The 16,872-nt window shown below is 34.3% G+C and overlaps 1 protein-coding gene across 39 annotated transcripts in view; it reads left to right on the forward strand.

Moving 5' to 3' along the window:
* The window catches only part of LOC112641773 (muscular LMNA interacting protein), a 261,862-nt gene that overhangs the window by 152,142 nt on the left and 92,848 nt on the right, over positions 1-16,872 (forward strand). For 34 of the 39 annotated variants that reach the window (XM_025419064.3, XM_049092190.1, XM_049092172.1 and 31 more), the window contains one exon: positions 11,662-11,733. The exons of the other annotated variants lie outside the window; for them this stretch is intronic. In XM_025419064.3, coding sequence (XP_025274849.3) covers positions 11,662-11,733 — 72 coding nt within the window. The remainder of the gene's footprint in view (positions 1-11,661; positions 11,734-16,872) is intronic. 39 annotated transcript variants of the gene reach the window in all.

Genomic DNA, 16,872 nt, shown 5'->3' on the forward strand with positions numbered 1-16,872 from the left:
ATTCAGCAAGAGTGTAACACTGGGATTGATTGATTGATCATTTTTATTTATTTTATTTTTTTCTTTTTATTACTGAAGTATAATCAACATACAATGTTACATTAGCTTCAGCTGTACAACAAATTGATTTAACGATTTTCTACATTGCTCAGTGGTCACTGTGATAAGTGTAGTTACCATACAATATTATTAAAATAAAGAGATCCAAGAGAACAGCCCCCACAGCATTATTTTCTATACTGTATTTTCATCTCTGTGGCTTACATATTTTATAACTAGAAGTTTGTACTTCACCTCTCCTCTGACAACCACTAGTTTCTGCTCTGTATTTAAGAATCTGTTTTTTTGTGTTTTTTTTTTTTTTTTGCTTTGTTTTGAGATTCCACATGTAGGTGAAACAGTATGGTAGCATGCACTGTTGGTGGAAATATAAATTATTACAACCACTGTTGAAAGTAGTATGAGGTTCCTCAAAAAATTAAAAATAGAAATACCATATAATTCAATAATTCAACTACTGGATATTTACCCAATGGAGGGAAAAAGCTACTTTGGAAAGATATAGGCACCCTATGTTTATTGCAGCGTTATTTATGGTAACCAAGATATGAAAGCAACCTAAGTGTCTATCAACAGATGAATGTATAAAGAAGATGTAATACCACAAACACACACACACACAGAGGAATATTATGTAGCCACACAAAGGATGAGATCTTGCCATTTGCAACAACATGGATAGATTTATACTATGCTAAGTGAAATAAGCCAGACTGAGAAAGACACATTACCATATGGTTTCACTAATATGTAAAATCTAAAAAGCAAAAGAAATTATAAGAGAAACCAGAAGCAGAATCAGACCTGTAAATACAGAGGACAAATTGATGGTTGCCAGAGGGAAGAGAGGAGGAGGATGGGAAAAATGGATGAAGGGGAGTGGGAGACATAGGTTTCCAATTATGGAATGATTAAATAATGAGAATAAAAGGTACATCATAAGGTATATAGTCAATAGTATTATAATAGTGTCTTTTGGTGACAGATGGTAGCTATACTTGTGGTAGGCATAGCATAACAGAGATTTGAAGCATCATGTTGTACACCTGAAACTAATGTAACATTGTGTGTCAACTATATTTCAAATGAAAACACTTAAAAACCCCAACACTTGAGAGACTGCCATTTATTTTAATATGAGAAGGGAAATATTTGAAGGTGTGATCCATAGAGTTCACTTTTCCTGGTAGAAGGGCAACTCTGCTCTAGAGCATACCAGCTTCCCAGCTATTCTCAAGTAATTAGGATGTGGATCTTATAGAACCAGAATTTAGTTATTGTTGTATAAATAAAATAAAATTATGAAAGTTCCTATATTATTGTTGTATAAATACAATAAGATTATGAAAGTGCCTGTACTGGGAAGGGATTGCGACTTTTATTTAGTTCAATGCACTGAAATAACAGTTTGAGAGCTTCCAAATTCCATGGAAATTGTGTTCAACTCTGTCACTGTTTGAATGATGAAGTTAAAACAGGAAAGATAAACAACCCACATAATCTTGTTAATGATGTTTCAATACAATTCAACTTAACAAGCATGTAGAAAACACCTGCTGAATGCCCATCACTATACCAGCTTTTTGGGGGATAAGTGTTTGTGTGTATGTATGTTTTAAGGAAAGTAAGTGATAATTCTTTGTCTTTAAAAAAAAAGTATTTTTCAGCAGAAGAAAAAATATATATACATAATGTGGAAAAGCTATATGGGGTTATTAAATTTACAGTAAAACTTGAAAACAAGTATAAGGCAATATTAACATAGTGTAATACAGATAATATATAATTGTTCACTGAATTCAATATTATAGAAGTAAAATTATAGGGTATGGCTAGTGAGAGAAGTTATAATAAATGTCAGGCCTGCTGGAAATGTTTAGGATTTAGTTAATGAAGAGGGAAGGAGCTAGCATTTCAGAAACAGTAAATAACCTGACCAAATATACAGAAGATGAACCCAGAGGAGTATGTGTAGAGACATAAGATGATTGGTCTTATCATCAAATAATGATAATTGTAGTCATAATTATCTTAACAGATAACATATGCCATCTGTGATATAAGAACTATACAAAACATACAAATTAAAAATTAAAAGAGACTGTCAGTTATACTTTTTATGATCTTATAAAGTTAGTAATATTATTTTTTCCATATTATATACCAAAACACAGAAGCAATAACTCATATTAATTATCATCTTAGTCTTGTAATTCTTATGAAGGAAATCATCATTATGGAATAATCAGGATTATCAATTTCTATAATGTTTAGGTCATTTAAAAATGTATTTTTAGAGATTATTAAGTCCTTGTATTTTAAACTTTCAAAGCAAATGGGATAGAGAAAATCTAACATTTTTCTATAATTCTAAATTTAAGAATCTTATTTATAATGACCTGGTGATTACCTTTTCAATACATATGTGTGGTTATGGAATTAATTTGTTATATATTAAAAACAACCTATGATATAAACATTACTGTCTCCTGAATTTATTAACAATTATTTCTTGAACCATAGTACCATATAATTAAATTATTATCTTTGTGAAAAGTGATTTTACTCCAGAGGCTTTTTCAAAGTGTTTCTGTTTGTGGTTCACTCTGCTTTGTTCATGTTTTGTCCTATTTTTGGAGAGTTGGAAGATAGTAAGCCCAGAGGGCTTTTGATCAAGTAAAGGTCTTTTTTGTCCTAAAATCAAGTGTGTTGAAGATCTGTTCTCTCCCAGCTCATTTACTGTTCCCAATATTGAAGACTTTTCAGCATTTGCTTTATTTTTTGTTTACTTTTTAAAATTTTCAAGTTAAAAATTCAGTTTATAGAAGTGCATGATAAATTTGATGAACACGAAAATATGAAGAATAATTATATCTATTTTACTTACTTTTTGAAAAAAATGTTTCTTATAATGGGCAGAATTTATCACTTCTGCAAAAATAGTTGCTTTCTGAGACATGCTGTTCTTAGTTATATTTATTTTTTCCTAGCTTCTTGCTATTATCTTTCCAGGTAAAAATCCACCTACATTTTTTTTATTGCAAACTATTATTTGCAGGAATTGTAACTTAAGCATAAAAATTCATTAAAATGCATACTGGAATAGATAAATTTTATCCTAGTTTCCTTTGATGTTTGACTAGTTTTGTTTGAATTGCTCAGATTATTTCATAGATTCATAAGAGGAAATAGACAAAAGCTTTGGGATATCAAAGAATTCATATGCGTCTATGGGTTGTTTCTTGTCTTGCTTCTTCCACTGTGGTGCTAATCCAAGCACAGTGCTCTCTTTGAAGTCAAGAGCTTCAGATTTAGATCAGCTTCACTCGGTGCCAGATCCCAAAAGAAAAGAGGTCCTAGAATACAAATGGCCATCAAATTAAAACATGAATGCATGAAGGGTATTAGTTCAAAGTGTGGGCCCTACTGTCCTTTGATATTGAAATAAAATGGAACAGCTAGAGTATAGTGAGCTAAATTCAGATATGAAGCATATTTGATATTTCTTTTTCATAGGTAGAATCTTAAGGTTTTGAATCTGTATTAGTATGATATAATTGATATATTTTAATTTCAGATATAGTGTTAAAGTATTATTTTACAGTATAATCATGGCCCTAAACAGAATGAGAATCTCCATCAATGATGCTCAGTCTACTCTGATTAACATCTACATTGTTGAGATATTTCTGTTCCATAGGAAAGCCTGAATATCATTAAAACTAATTCCTGGAGCTGTATTTGAGTTCCTAATATATTTGGTCTTCATTTATAAAATAGTTAAAATTTTTCTCCTAGGGAATTACCATGGTATTCCATACAGAGATTGGAGGCTATTACCTCAAAACTTCAAACATTTGCCATTAACTGAAGATGGTTTGAAGCTCTTTTTTTTTTTTTTTTTTTTAGATTTTTATTTATTTATGATAGTCACAGAGAGAGAAAGAGAGAGAGGCAGAGACATAGGCAGAGGGAGAAGCAGGCTCCATGCACCAGGGAGCCCGATGTGGGATTCGATCCCGGGTCTCCAGGATCGCGCCCTGGGCCAAAGGCAGGCGCCAAACCGCTGCGCCACCCAGGGATCCCGGTTTGAAGCTCTTTTTAACTGTGAGGGCTCCAGTGGCATGCTTGCCCCGACCATAAAGCTATTTGGATGCATGGCTTGGGAGTCAATTGGGAGCATTTTAATATTTCATGAACGTTTATAGTTGGTTTTTTATTTATAAACTCTCATTCCTTGAAGGCATCAAAACATTTCCAAATACATCACATTGAAAAATTGGTGATGGCAGTCTCTATGTGATTCTCTCCATTTCTGCTGATCCACATGTAATTAGGGAAATTAGTAATATGGAATGTACCTCAATGGGCTAAAATAGTTGATCTGGTTCAAGGAAATCATTCGTTCAAGAGACACATTCATCAGGTGCTTATTATGTACAAGGCACGTTTCAAAGTCAGGATGTTGCAGCAAATAAATTTGCAAAAATGCTTGCTCACAGAAAGTTTATATTCTTGGGTGGAAAAAGAAATAATCAGTAATTACCGCTACCACCTCCCCACTGCCATAAGTAAATTTCCTTGTGAGTTAGCAGGTCATACATGGTATGGAGAAAAGTATAGCAGGGTAAGGAATAGTGTCACAAATTAATATTGGGTAGTAAAGATAGATTTCTTTGGGAAGGTGACATCCAAAGAGGTGATGTGCCTTAAAAGAATATAGTCAGGAAAAATAGCTGATGACAGAGAGTGCTCAGCAAAGATAGAGGAGCCAGTGTGGCAAGAGTAGATTTGTATGAGGAAGTTGAGGTTATCAGAGACACATGTAACTGCAAGCTGGGGCCTGTGAGATCTTGTGGGCCACTTAGTCTTTGCTTTTTAATTTGAGTAAGAAGCCATTGGAGAGTTTTGAATAGATAATTGGCACAATCATGTCTATGTGGCTGCCATGTTAAGAAAAGACTGTAAGAAGGTGAAAGTGGAAATTACCTTAGGAATCTGTTGGAATAATCCAAGCAAGTGATGATGATGGCTTTGGTGTGGTTCTAGTGGTGAAGATGAAGATCATATATCTGTACATATTTTGTAGGTAGGGTAACAAACATTCACAATCCTTTTTCTTTTTAAAGATTTTATTTATTTATTCCTGAGAGACACAGAGAGAGAGAGAGGTAGAGACACAGGCAGAGGGAGAAGCAGGCTCCACGCAGAGAGCCTGACGTGGGACTCCATCCTGGATCTCCATGATCAGGCCCTGGGCTGAAGGTGGCTCTAAACCGCTGAGCCACCCGGGCTGCCCAACATTCACAATCCTTTGTGAAATGATAAAATAATTTAAACTAGATATATGTATTTTCTTGTTTTCTTTTTCTTTTTGTCCCACTGTTTTGTACACAATTTTTGATGCCTTTGTGGAGATTCTAGATTTTCCAAGATTCTCCCTTTCCTGTTACCACTTATATCTATGTACCAACTAATTCAGTGTCTCATTCCCTTTGTTTCTCTCCAGCTAGCCTTTCTGAATTGAGTTTGGCAGTGATTCACACTCAAGTGTCAGTGATTGACAAAATCTTCCTTTTTTACTCCTTGAGGAGTATTTTCATTTTAATTCAGGGAGGGGCTTGTGCAGTTTAACCCCAAAAGGGGATTTACAAAACAAACAAACAAACAAAAAACAATAGGGATTCAAGGTTATGAGTTCTAATTGTGGAAGTTCACATCACTGAAAGACTTTGAAAAGTAAGCATGAAATGCCTTTAGGGTGTACTTGGAAGGGAGAAGAGGGTCTCTAATCAGCCAGCTGTGTCTAAGACATGAATAGTAGATAAGAACTAAAATTTTGTTCTTCATGTCCTCTAAATCTTACTGTAGCTTTCAATAAAATACCTCATTTTAAATCAACAAATATTTACCAAAAACTGTTCTTTATCAGGATGGTATATTAGAAATAATAGGTCTTTTAGAGAAGATATTTTCTATCAGGCTAATAGGGATGCCGAAATATTGTAATACAATAACATATTGTATGTTTAGAGTACTAGAAACACAAAAAGTAAATCACCCATGGAGTAGGGTCCTGGGAAGAGAGTTGTTCAGGGAAATTTCTCCCTTTCCTCTATCCCCCACCACTTCCCCACTGATTCAGTCCTCAGGATCATTATAAAGATTATGCTCTCCCAGTAATCCAAGTGTAAGGGAGATATCTGGGCAATTTCCTTCTGTGAGTTGGATCAGGGCGTGGGCTGAGCTTTTGTCTCAGGGAAATTCTGACTCAGGCAGAGCATGGTCATTGATGAGCAGGAAGTGTACATTTGAGCAATGCTCTCATTTCTACTCATGGATATATCAGGAAAAAGAAGTTGGCCATGGTGGTAGGAAGGCTTTCTGCCAGGGTTCTCTCTTGTTGTTCATGTAATCTGAGGTCTGCCCTTCACTAATACTTAGAGTACCACCATGAGTTCAAATTTCTACTAGACAACTAGTGTAGTTTGCTTTGAGATCTCCTGGGTCCTTTATTACTGGATCCTGTGGTGGAATTTTAGGCATCAGCAGCAGATAGGATAGTGATGAGAAATATTTTCTGAAAGGGAAAGATATGTTCTTGCTGTCCCCCTAGGGGACAGTATTTATGTTGCAATTATCTAGGATAAATAGAATTTATGAATAGCATTAGCTCTGATAAACTTATGTAGTAAAATATCATTTCCTTTTCTAAACCTAAATTTTACCCTGGATTTGTCATATAGTGGATATTTATGTGGCTACCTAGGTGGCTTGGTTGGTTAAGTATCTGACTCTTGATTTCACCTCAGATTATGATTTTAGGCTCATGAAATTGAGCTCTACACCGAGGGTGGAGTCTGCTTAAGATTCTCTCTCTCCCTCTCCCTCTGCCCCTCCTTGCCAAATGAATACACTCTGTCTCTCTTAAAAAAGGGGGGAGGGGCCCCTGGGTGGCTCAGTAGGTTAAGCATCTGCCTTCAACTCTGGTCATGATTTCAGGGTCTTGGGATCCAGCTGTGCTTTGAGTTCCAAGCTCAGCAGGGAGTCTGCTTCTCTCTCTGCCCCTCCCCCTGCTTGTGCTCTCTCTTGCTTGCTCTTGCTGTCTCTCAACTAAATAAAGAAATAAAATCTTTTAAAAAAATAAAAAGTAAAAAAGGAAATAAATATTTTTTGAATGTTGACCAAAGCATAGATTATAAATTGAATAGATAAAAGTTTTTGCTGGATTTGGGGTCAGGCTAGTCAGTTCTACCTTCTTTGATCAACTGATAGTGATTCCATCCTGTAACACTACAACTTACTATTCAAGTTATATTTACCTTGACTAGAGTGATTTGCAATTTTATTTTTTAATTTTTTTAAAAGATTTTATTTATTTATTCATGAGAGACAGACAGACAGAGAGAGAGAGAGAGAGAGGCAGAGATATAGGCAGAGGGAGAAGCAGGCTCCAGGCAGGGACCCTGATATGGGACTCGATCCCGGGACTCCAGGATCACGCCCTGGGCCGAAGACAGGCGCTAAACTGCTGAGCCACCCAGGGATCCCTGTGATTTGTAATTTTAAACCAAGGAAGGAAAACCAATAAATTTAACACCTGGAAGACTTGCAATGCTAAAGAAGAAATATGTTCTAAATTAGAATATTGTTAAGAGAAACCTGAAGAAATATAGTGAACCCCAAAAATATCTCTAGTGTCAACAAGAATGATTTTCACATTCTTGTTGAAAAAGAAAGACTACATATGTCTTAAAGACACATAAAGTCCAATAGATGAGGAACAGGAAGGAAACATCTATATGCTCTAAATTCATGTCTTCTGGTCTAGCTAACTGTATCTCAAACAGATGAAATTTCTACTTCTATTGTAAATGATGGGAGCTAGGAGATTTGCTGGAAAAAGAAGTTGAGCCATATTTTTTATTTTTCACAAAAAAGGGAAGGTAAATTCTGAAAATCATTGCCTATATTCTTTGTGATTGTTTCCAAAAGCAGTTATGACTGAAAGCCAGACATTTTCTTCAAGCTATGAATGTTTATTGAATTGCCTCTCAAGTTCAGCTTTTGTGATTTTTTTTCATGATATCATGAATAAGGAGAGATATGGGATGTGTAATGACATATTTCTGTGAACTCACATGTATTCTGAGTGCCTAATCTAAAGCATCCTTGAGGCCACTTTCTATTCCAGCACTCTGTTTTAATTTTCTGTGAATTATTTATCTCACTATGACTTCTGCTTTCTTATTTTTTTCTTGTAGTTTGTCTCTGTTTATTAGGGTGTAAGCTCTAGAGAGTAATGGCTTTGGATGTTTTGTTCACTGCTGAATCTCTAATATTTAGAGCAATGTAGGTCACAAAATAGATACTCAATAATATTTTGTTGAATGAATCCATTAGTTGAACTGTCATATACAAATAGACTTACAGGATATATTGATGTTCACCAGATTGGTAGAATCCAGGAGGCAAAAGCTCCCTATCCTTGGTATATGACTTGAATGAAGATAAAAATGACTTGCCTAACAAAATGGCACATGAAATAATATAAAAATTCTTATCTTCATAGTTTATAATAACAAACCAAAACTAATCAGGTGAAACTGGGTAGAGACGGTGCCTAAAGTACTATTTTGGGATTTAGAGAAACAAACAAACAAACAAACAAACATCATTACAGGATGGAGTTTAATTTCAACAAATGTTTAAAAAAAGAGAGAGAGAGATGAAAGCATTAGGGATTTAAGGTGGTAGTACACTCAGTGTGGTCCAAAAATATGAAATGACTCCAACTTCACTCTCCTGTATATTCTAAACTCACCACAAAAAAAAACAAGGAGAAAGTTCCAAATATTATCATCTTCATTGTATTAATTGGGTTGTTGTTGATATCATGAAGGTGACTATATTATACTTTGTGTTAAAACTACATCTAGTTAAACATACACTTTTTAAAAAAGATTTTATTTATTTAGAGAGTGTGCATTTGTGCGGGTGAGTGGGGGAGGGGTAGAGAGAGAAGCTCCTACTCCTAAGTAGGCTCCGCACTAAGCATGACCTAATCTCATGACCTTGAGATCATGACCCAAGCCAAAGTCAGGAGTCAGATGCTTAATTGACAGAGCCAGGTACCCCAATATGCACCTTGTCAAAATTTAAAGGAATATTGACAGAAGAAAGTGATGAGGATAGTGACATTCTTTAATTGAGGATCAGTAAGGGGGGGGGGGGGTTGTGGAAATAGCAGTGCAACTCTCATATAGAATCGAACTCTTTACATGTATCATCATTCCAAGGTGGGGACGAGGGACCGATGGAGTAAGTTAGCAGGAAGCATATTTTGGCTCAATGTAAGGGAGAATTTTGTACCACTTTTAACAATTAGACCTACAAATGCTGTCTTAGGAGGTAAGCAAGTATTCACGTGGTGGCTGAACAGACTGATCAGAGAGATTCATATCTTGGATGAGGGGGTTGAACCAATGGCCTTCAATATCACATCTAAGTCTAAGATTCTATGGCATTATGTGTGCAATAACAATATATCTCTTTGTATAGACTTGTCCAACTATATGCTTTAAGGCAGTTGGGGATAGAAGAACAAACCTATGTAAATAGGTTGTATATACTGACATGAGAGGCAAGGGCCTATGGTGCATAAGTGCACAGTTGTTGATTGGCATGTCTAGATCCAAATCCCAGCTATGACTTAGTACCTTGTGGCTTTAGATAAGTTACTTAACATCTGTGTATTTTAGTTTCCATATATAAACTGGATATGATATAGAATCTACCTAATAGGTTAGTTGTGGTGATTAAATGAGATAATACACATAAAGCTTTCAGAGTAGTTCCTGGCTCATAGTAATTGTTAGCTATTATTATTATTCAAACTATCATTGCAATTAAGTATTCATAAAACCATCATGGAGTATTGATATACTGTTATGCATTCTTTGTCTGTTTAGATTTTCTTTGAGAAAAAAATATTATCTTCTAGAGAAAGTATGGATATTGGATCCAAACAGGCCTGGGTTCCAAACCTATTTCTGTTCTTTACAGGCTGTGTATCTTAGACAAGTCGCCTGACCATACCATGCCTCCTTTCCCTAACGGTTCTTTAGCTATAGGGCTTCTGTAAAACTAAATGAGGCAATGTATATAATTTGCTTATTAATGAGTGCCAGACATTATTCTTCACAAAGAGAATGCATTTCATTTTCAGTCATTACCCAAAATATGTCATATGGGGACTATAGCAGTATAGGGTTAATATAGACACGAGGGCTTGAAGGGACCTGAGACTTTTCCTCCAGGGTGGGCATTATGATTTTTCTCTACTTCACCCTTCCTTTCTAAGGAAAATGAGTGTGTTATCTTACTTTCCTCACATCATTTCAATAGAATATTACTTCAATTATATTCATAAAACTCAAGGCTTTGTTTTATTTGACTATCATGTCTTCTTCTATAGATCCTGTGGTCTGCCCAGGGGGCTAGGACAGCTTGGAACCATGTGCCAATTTCTAGCTGGCTCTGGGCCCCTGGGGAAACTGTCTGAGACAGGGACTTTTGAAGAGATGGCAGCCTTGACCTTGATTAAGCAGCTTGGGACCCAGAGCAATATCAAAACTGGGGCTTTTGATTATGATAGTATTATGATTTATACAACTTCCTCATGCTCAACCCTCTCTTTCAAATAATCCACAAAACTGACCTATATTACTCTGAGTTTTATTTAAAAGTCAGGATGTTTTATCATTTGATTCATTAATATCACTGCATTAAGAAGAGCAAGAAATGATGAAATTTAAAAAAGTGTTTAAGATCAAAAGTTTGGCTTTCTAGCTTTTTCATTATGGAGTTAAATTGCTGATAATTAGTTCTATTCAAAATATGCTACTTATTAAACATTGCTGCTAAATTTTAGGTATTCTGACTCTTGCTTTTATGAATGATGCAAGAAAATATACCAAGGGTTCAATAAAATTTATACGCAAAATGTTAGTTGATTATGGTACTATAAAAAAGAATCCCTTTCATTTAAAAATATTTTATTGATTTATTCATGAGAGAGGCAGAGAGAGAAACAGAGACACAGACAGAGAGAGAAGCAGGCTCCATGCAGGGAGCCTGATGTGGGACTCAATCCCGGGACTCTGGGATCACTCCCTGAGCCAAAGACAGATGCTCAGCCACTGAGCCACCCAGGCATCCCATAATCCTTTTCCTCTGAGAATTAAGCAAAAAACCAAAAACATCCCACCCATGTTTATAGGCTAGTACTCTTATAAGCAACATACTACTCATGAGAAATTTATATGTAACTTTGTAGAAATGGATGTTGTTAAGTTCTGAGACTATATAGCACATAATTGTCTATAATCCCTAGGCTGATATTTTACTGTGATATTTCTTTGTTTCTCATTCTAATAAAATATTAACATGGTAAGCTAATTTTTTCTGTCAAAAACAAGTTGTAGTTATTGTTTTCTTCATTTGATAACATGTCATTTAACTTGGCAAAACTAGTCTAAAATTATGTTCTATTCTTCTCCTTTTTCATCTCCACTCTTGCTTTCTGGTTACTCATTCTAGCAATACAAGACCAAGTCAAGCTACAAGGCTTTTGCAGCAATCCCTACAAACACATTGCTTTTGGAACAGAAGGTCAGTGTTGGCTCAAAAGCAGAGGGAATTTTATGTTTTTAGTGTCATTTTTATTATATGTTCTGAAATGTCTGTTTTGAAGTTCTGCTTTTACTAAAATGTTGTTCTTATTTTATTTTATTATTTTATTTTATTATTTATTTTTGTTCTTAGTTTAGAATGACATGATGAAAGCATCTTGGTGAATAGAATTTGAGACATCACTGATTTATCACCAGAGGCTAAATATGAGCTTAGAATTGTCCAGTCCAATGTAAAGCAGGCCTGGGAAATTTAATTCAGATTTGGATAGATCTCTGTTCTTTGGAATTTTAAGTGGTTGTAATATTCAAGAGCTTCCACTTCTTTTCACATTGATCAAAAGAGTAGAGGGGAAATGGGGTTGCATGAGGACATCTGGCCAGTTTGGTCAAGACTTGGTGACTAGTAGCGGCTTCTACAGGGTAGAAACATGTTAGCTGAGTATCCAACTTAGCTTTGCCCCTTAGATCCTAACATGGGCTAAAACTCTGTCCATTCTCACCAGCCACTGATGATACCTTCATGAATGAGAGGGAGGATTGAGATCACTTCCAGTGACCCAGCTGCTTTCATATGCCTCTAGGGCATTTTTGATTTGCTACTAAGAGTCATTAATTACAAAATTACAGGATTCTGCTTCAGTAGGTAAATTAAATTAAAGCCTCTTGTTTAATAAGCACATTACATATGCTCAAATGAAGGCCAAATGGAGGATTATATCAGAATCGAAATGAAATCAACTACCAAGCCTATGAAATTATTCATTTCATGTTATTTTTATGATATTTATTTAGGTAATTTATCTCAGTGCATTAAGCCTATTTTTTTTCGGTATAATTATAGTGTTTCAAATACTGTTATCATAATTTGTTAAAATGTTAGTGTTTGCCAACCAGGTGGTATTTTGAACACTGATTTATGAATTTACTTTCTTTTATTTTAGTATGATCTGGGAAATAAAATTTTTGCATGATCTCTTGTCTAAAATATAAGAATCAGTGGGAGATGCTCAGTAGCATACAAGTGGGTATTAGTGGCCCACATCTCTTCTACCATAATCTCTGAAAACTGATTTCAATTTATGCACATGTGGTCCAGAGTCTATGCTCAGTCCATGTCTGAATGCTTTCAACTGAAGGGTTGAGGCGTCACTAGATTGCAGAGAGATCTGCGACTTTTTCTCTAGCTTCTCTTCTGAATTTCTACCTTTTATAGCCATGAAAAGATGAGATGGGCCTAATCACTGATTTCAGGACGCTCAGGAGAATGCAGGAAGTGACATTTTCACCAGTTTCCCCTTATCCTATTGTTTAGGATTGTTATGTTGAGCCGTAGTGCAATGTTTTCTCAGTGCAGACCCTTTGCCCATTTCAGATGGATATTTCTGAAATATGGTTACAGTGTGTGATTCTACAGAAGTGGAGAAACTTCCTTCTCAGCAGCCAGGCACAGAGAATACAGGCTTATTGGTGTCCCTCCATCATTCTTGTCTCACCTAACTTAATACATTCTCCTGTACCTGTGGGCTACCACTATATTAATTTTCTCTTTAGAAAAATAATAGTTACTTCTTGAAAGACTCTTATAAAATAAGGCTGGATATCATCATTGGTTCCAGAATCTCTGTCTACCAGCTCTCTTTTCTTCCAAGCAAATGGATTTTAGAGATGATAATCTATTAGTTGGTCATTGAAAATGAAGAATTATTACTTTAATTTCCAGTTTCATCACAAACCCATTTCATAAATGTATGTGGTAATATTACTATGTATTGAACCTAATGCAAGTTCATATAGGAGAGATTTTAGTGTTTTAAATTTTGAATAAGACAAACTCTTTAGGAAAACTTTAATATTTATAGTATAGCAAAACATAAATATCATGGTGTCTAACCTAAAATAGTGTTTTTCTAGAGAGAACTGACTATTGTATAAACACTAGTGTGGGTAATTATCTCTTGGCTAAGAGAAATTGGTTTTGGACCATAAATATTTGAATTGTTCAAAGGTCACAAGATATGACATATGTTTGTTTTTTCTTTAGTGCCTTTGTATAATTTCAATTTACTTATTTATTATTTGCTGGTTTTCCCACATTGTGTGTTGCTCAATGAGAAACCTTAATCCATAAGAATTTTTAAATAACAAAAGTCTTATCTCAAGATTTTTTTCAGCATTTATTTCCTTATTCACTAATATTGAATGATATTTCTTTCATGGTTGTAGTTTTTAAAAAATTAAATCTGGTAACTTAGGTCTTTTTATCCATCTGTTTATATAATAGAGCTCATCCTATGCCATTAAAATCAGAAGGACGTATTTCTGAATTGAGTAGGAAAATTAAGAGTATAATCATCAGAAATTCATCTGTTTGGGGAAGAATCAACACTTTGGAATATTTTCGGAAATCCCTTTAATATCACACAGAACACCACAACTAAAGCAAAGGGTGATGCTGCAGTCCAATTACAATATTCTGTTAGGGTCTATGCTGTGGAATGTCTTAAAGATAGAACTAACAAATTTAATTCAGACAGTTCAACAACCATATTAAACTCACGGTTGATGTTTTATATCACATTTTATTTTGTATATGGTATAATTAATGAGGAACTGGAATCACTTTTAAAAATAATGCTATTTTTTAAAAGCAAAGTTTTCTCCCAGTTGAAGTAGAGGCATCCATTTCAATCACATAGTAAGCTATTATTGAATCACTGGATTGGTTTCAGCTTTAATCACCCCTAGATGAAGCCCATCATTTTCAAAAGAGTACATTTTGTTGGCAGGGGACATGAGGTTTCTGGTACTTCTGTTCTGTAATTTATTGTCTACATCAAAACTTAAATTCATAGCTTATTCTGTTTTCTGTAATCCCCCCCCCCAATGAATGTTTAGAAAGATGCATTTTTTAGCTTAAGTCTTAACGAAGGCTTTATAGGAAGAGATAAATATAAGGCATATTTTAATATGTTAGTTTCAGAGTCTTTGGCTTCATCTCCTGCCAATAGTCATCTTCTCCAAGATTGAGATGAGAATAAAATACACGTGATTATAAAGCAGGAACAAAGTAATGGATCAGCTTGCATTTGTGACTGTCCACAAACCTTATTACAATATATTCACCCATATTGTTGAGGAAATAATTTTGAAATTGACATTCCTTTCAGTCTTGCTATGTTCTCTTCTCAGAGAATGTCAAAAATCTTTCTCTCTCTTATTGACTAATTTTCCTTTTTATTATCTGAGTCAGATAGCAATAGGTAGAAAGTTAAAATTAAATTGAAGGACTCATGTTAACATTCCACATAAATGTCTTTTTATTTTCATTGTGAAATTAAAGAAATAAAGGATGAAGAAAGAAATATTTTCATGAAATAAAACATCATGCATCATTATTATTTAACAAGTGATTCATATTTTTCCATGAAAGCATTTTTTTTTTTTATAAAGCAATTTAAGTTCTCTATTCCCTTCCTTACAAGTATTCCTCAGGATAAAATCAAGGCTAGAATTAGGTACCATTTTTCAACAAATGGCATTTCTGGCTGCCATTTTCAAGACACATTTACTTTATAAGCTATGTGATTTGAAAGAATAATAATAGAGTAGCTCAATTTAATAAATATAACATTTAAATTATAGCATTAATTATTTAAACGAAAGGTAAGGTATAAAAATTATTTTATTTTTCCCAGTAAAAGGAAGTTAAAGAATAGCTATTCTGAGGATAATTGTAAAAATTATGCTATAAAAATGGGAAGGTAAAGATTTGTGCTATCTCATCAGTTTTCAAATCAATTTATCCTAAATTGCCAGCTTAAAATTTTAAATCATGAGTTGGTAAACTTTAATCTAATTAAACATATGTATTTTGGTGAGAATATTTTAAGATCTCTCAAAAATTTAACAAAATCTGGTTGCTAGCTTAGCATATGGCTTATCCTAGAGAGACATCTCTTAATTGATTAGTACAAGTGACTGTGTGTCGATTTTTCTGGCAATGGAAAAGTGCCCAGGACCCAATTCTATTCCAGTTTGTTCTCAGGCAATTGTCTCTTATACACAAGTCTCTTTTAAAGCACTTACCAAACCATACTTAATTATGCATGTTGGTAGTGTTTTTTTTTTTTTTCCTACTATGAACTATTTGAGGAAATATAGTAACTTTTGTTAAATGTTCATTGAATGAATTAATTTACTTTGCAGCTGGATAGGTCTCTAAAATGTCCAATTTTATTTCATAGGATTTTAAAGCAAATTTTCGCTCATAAAATCATAAAAATTAAGGACCCTAATGTATTATAATTGGGGCAATGATAATTAAGAATTGTTCTTTAGGGTAGAATAAACTTCATCAATTCTATTTCCATGGAAAAGCTATAAAGGACCTTCCACTATAAGGGAACTAAGTTGATTTTAGACTTGATACATTTTAACAACTAGAAAATACAATCACAATGGCCACCATATTGAGTATTGTAGTGAATCAGACACTGAACTAAATGTTTTATTGTCCTCACAACTCTGTGACTATTTTGACATTCAAAGATGCCAAGTAAATGCCCCAAAGCAGCAGGGCTAGTATGTTGCTGAATTGAACCTTACAAGATTATCTCCCAGCCTTTTTCTGTTCACCATACAATAGTGACATCAACTAGCTAAAGTGAAATATTGAGCAAGAAATGACGATTTTTTATTTCTGTCTGCAATACTTTTTTTTATTACTTGACAAAATGTATTTAAATCCTCATCAAATTAGAGCAACAAAAGTTGTTTTTTTTAATTTTTTTTACTGAGCAACAATTAAAGAGAATTGGAAATGATTTAGTTCTGAGACATGAGTGATTGAAGTTTACAAAGCCACTCTGATTCCTTGAGTTACTAAAAGACAGAGGCACATTACAGTGAAGGAGGTTTGGGTTGAAAACAAGGCACACTTTTCTGATGTCCTTGATTAAATGAAGGAAAAAAATGAATTTTCCTGCTATTGAGCCTTAATGAATGGGTTTGAAATAGGCTGCAATGGTTGCACAAACTCTTTCTTCTGTGTGGTAGAAACAGATGTTCAACACTTCAAAGATCTTAGGATTATAAGCACCAAGTAGATTTCCTCAAT

This window comes from Canis lupus, chromosome 12, assembly GCF_003254725.2.
Source record: "Canis lupus dingo isolate Sandy chromosome 12, ASM325472v2, whole genome shotgun sequence".
Classification (NCBI taxonomy): Eukaryota; Metazoa; Chordata; class Mammalia; order Carnivora; family Canidae; genus Canis; species Canis lupus.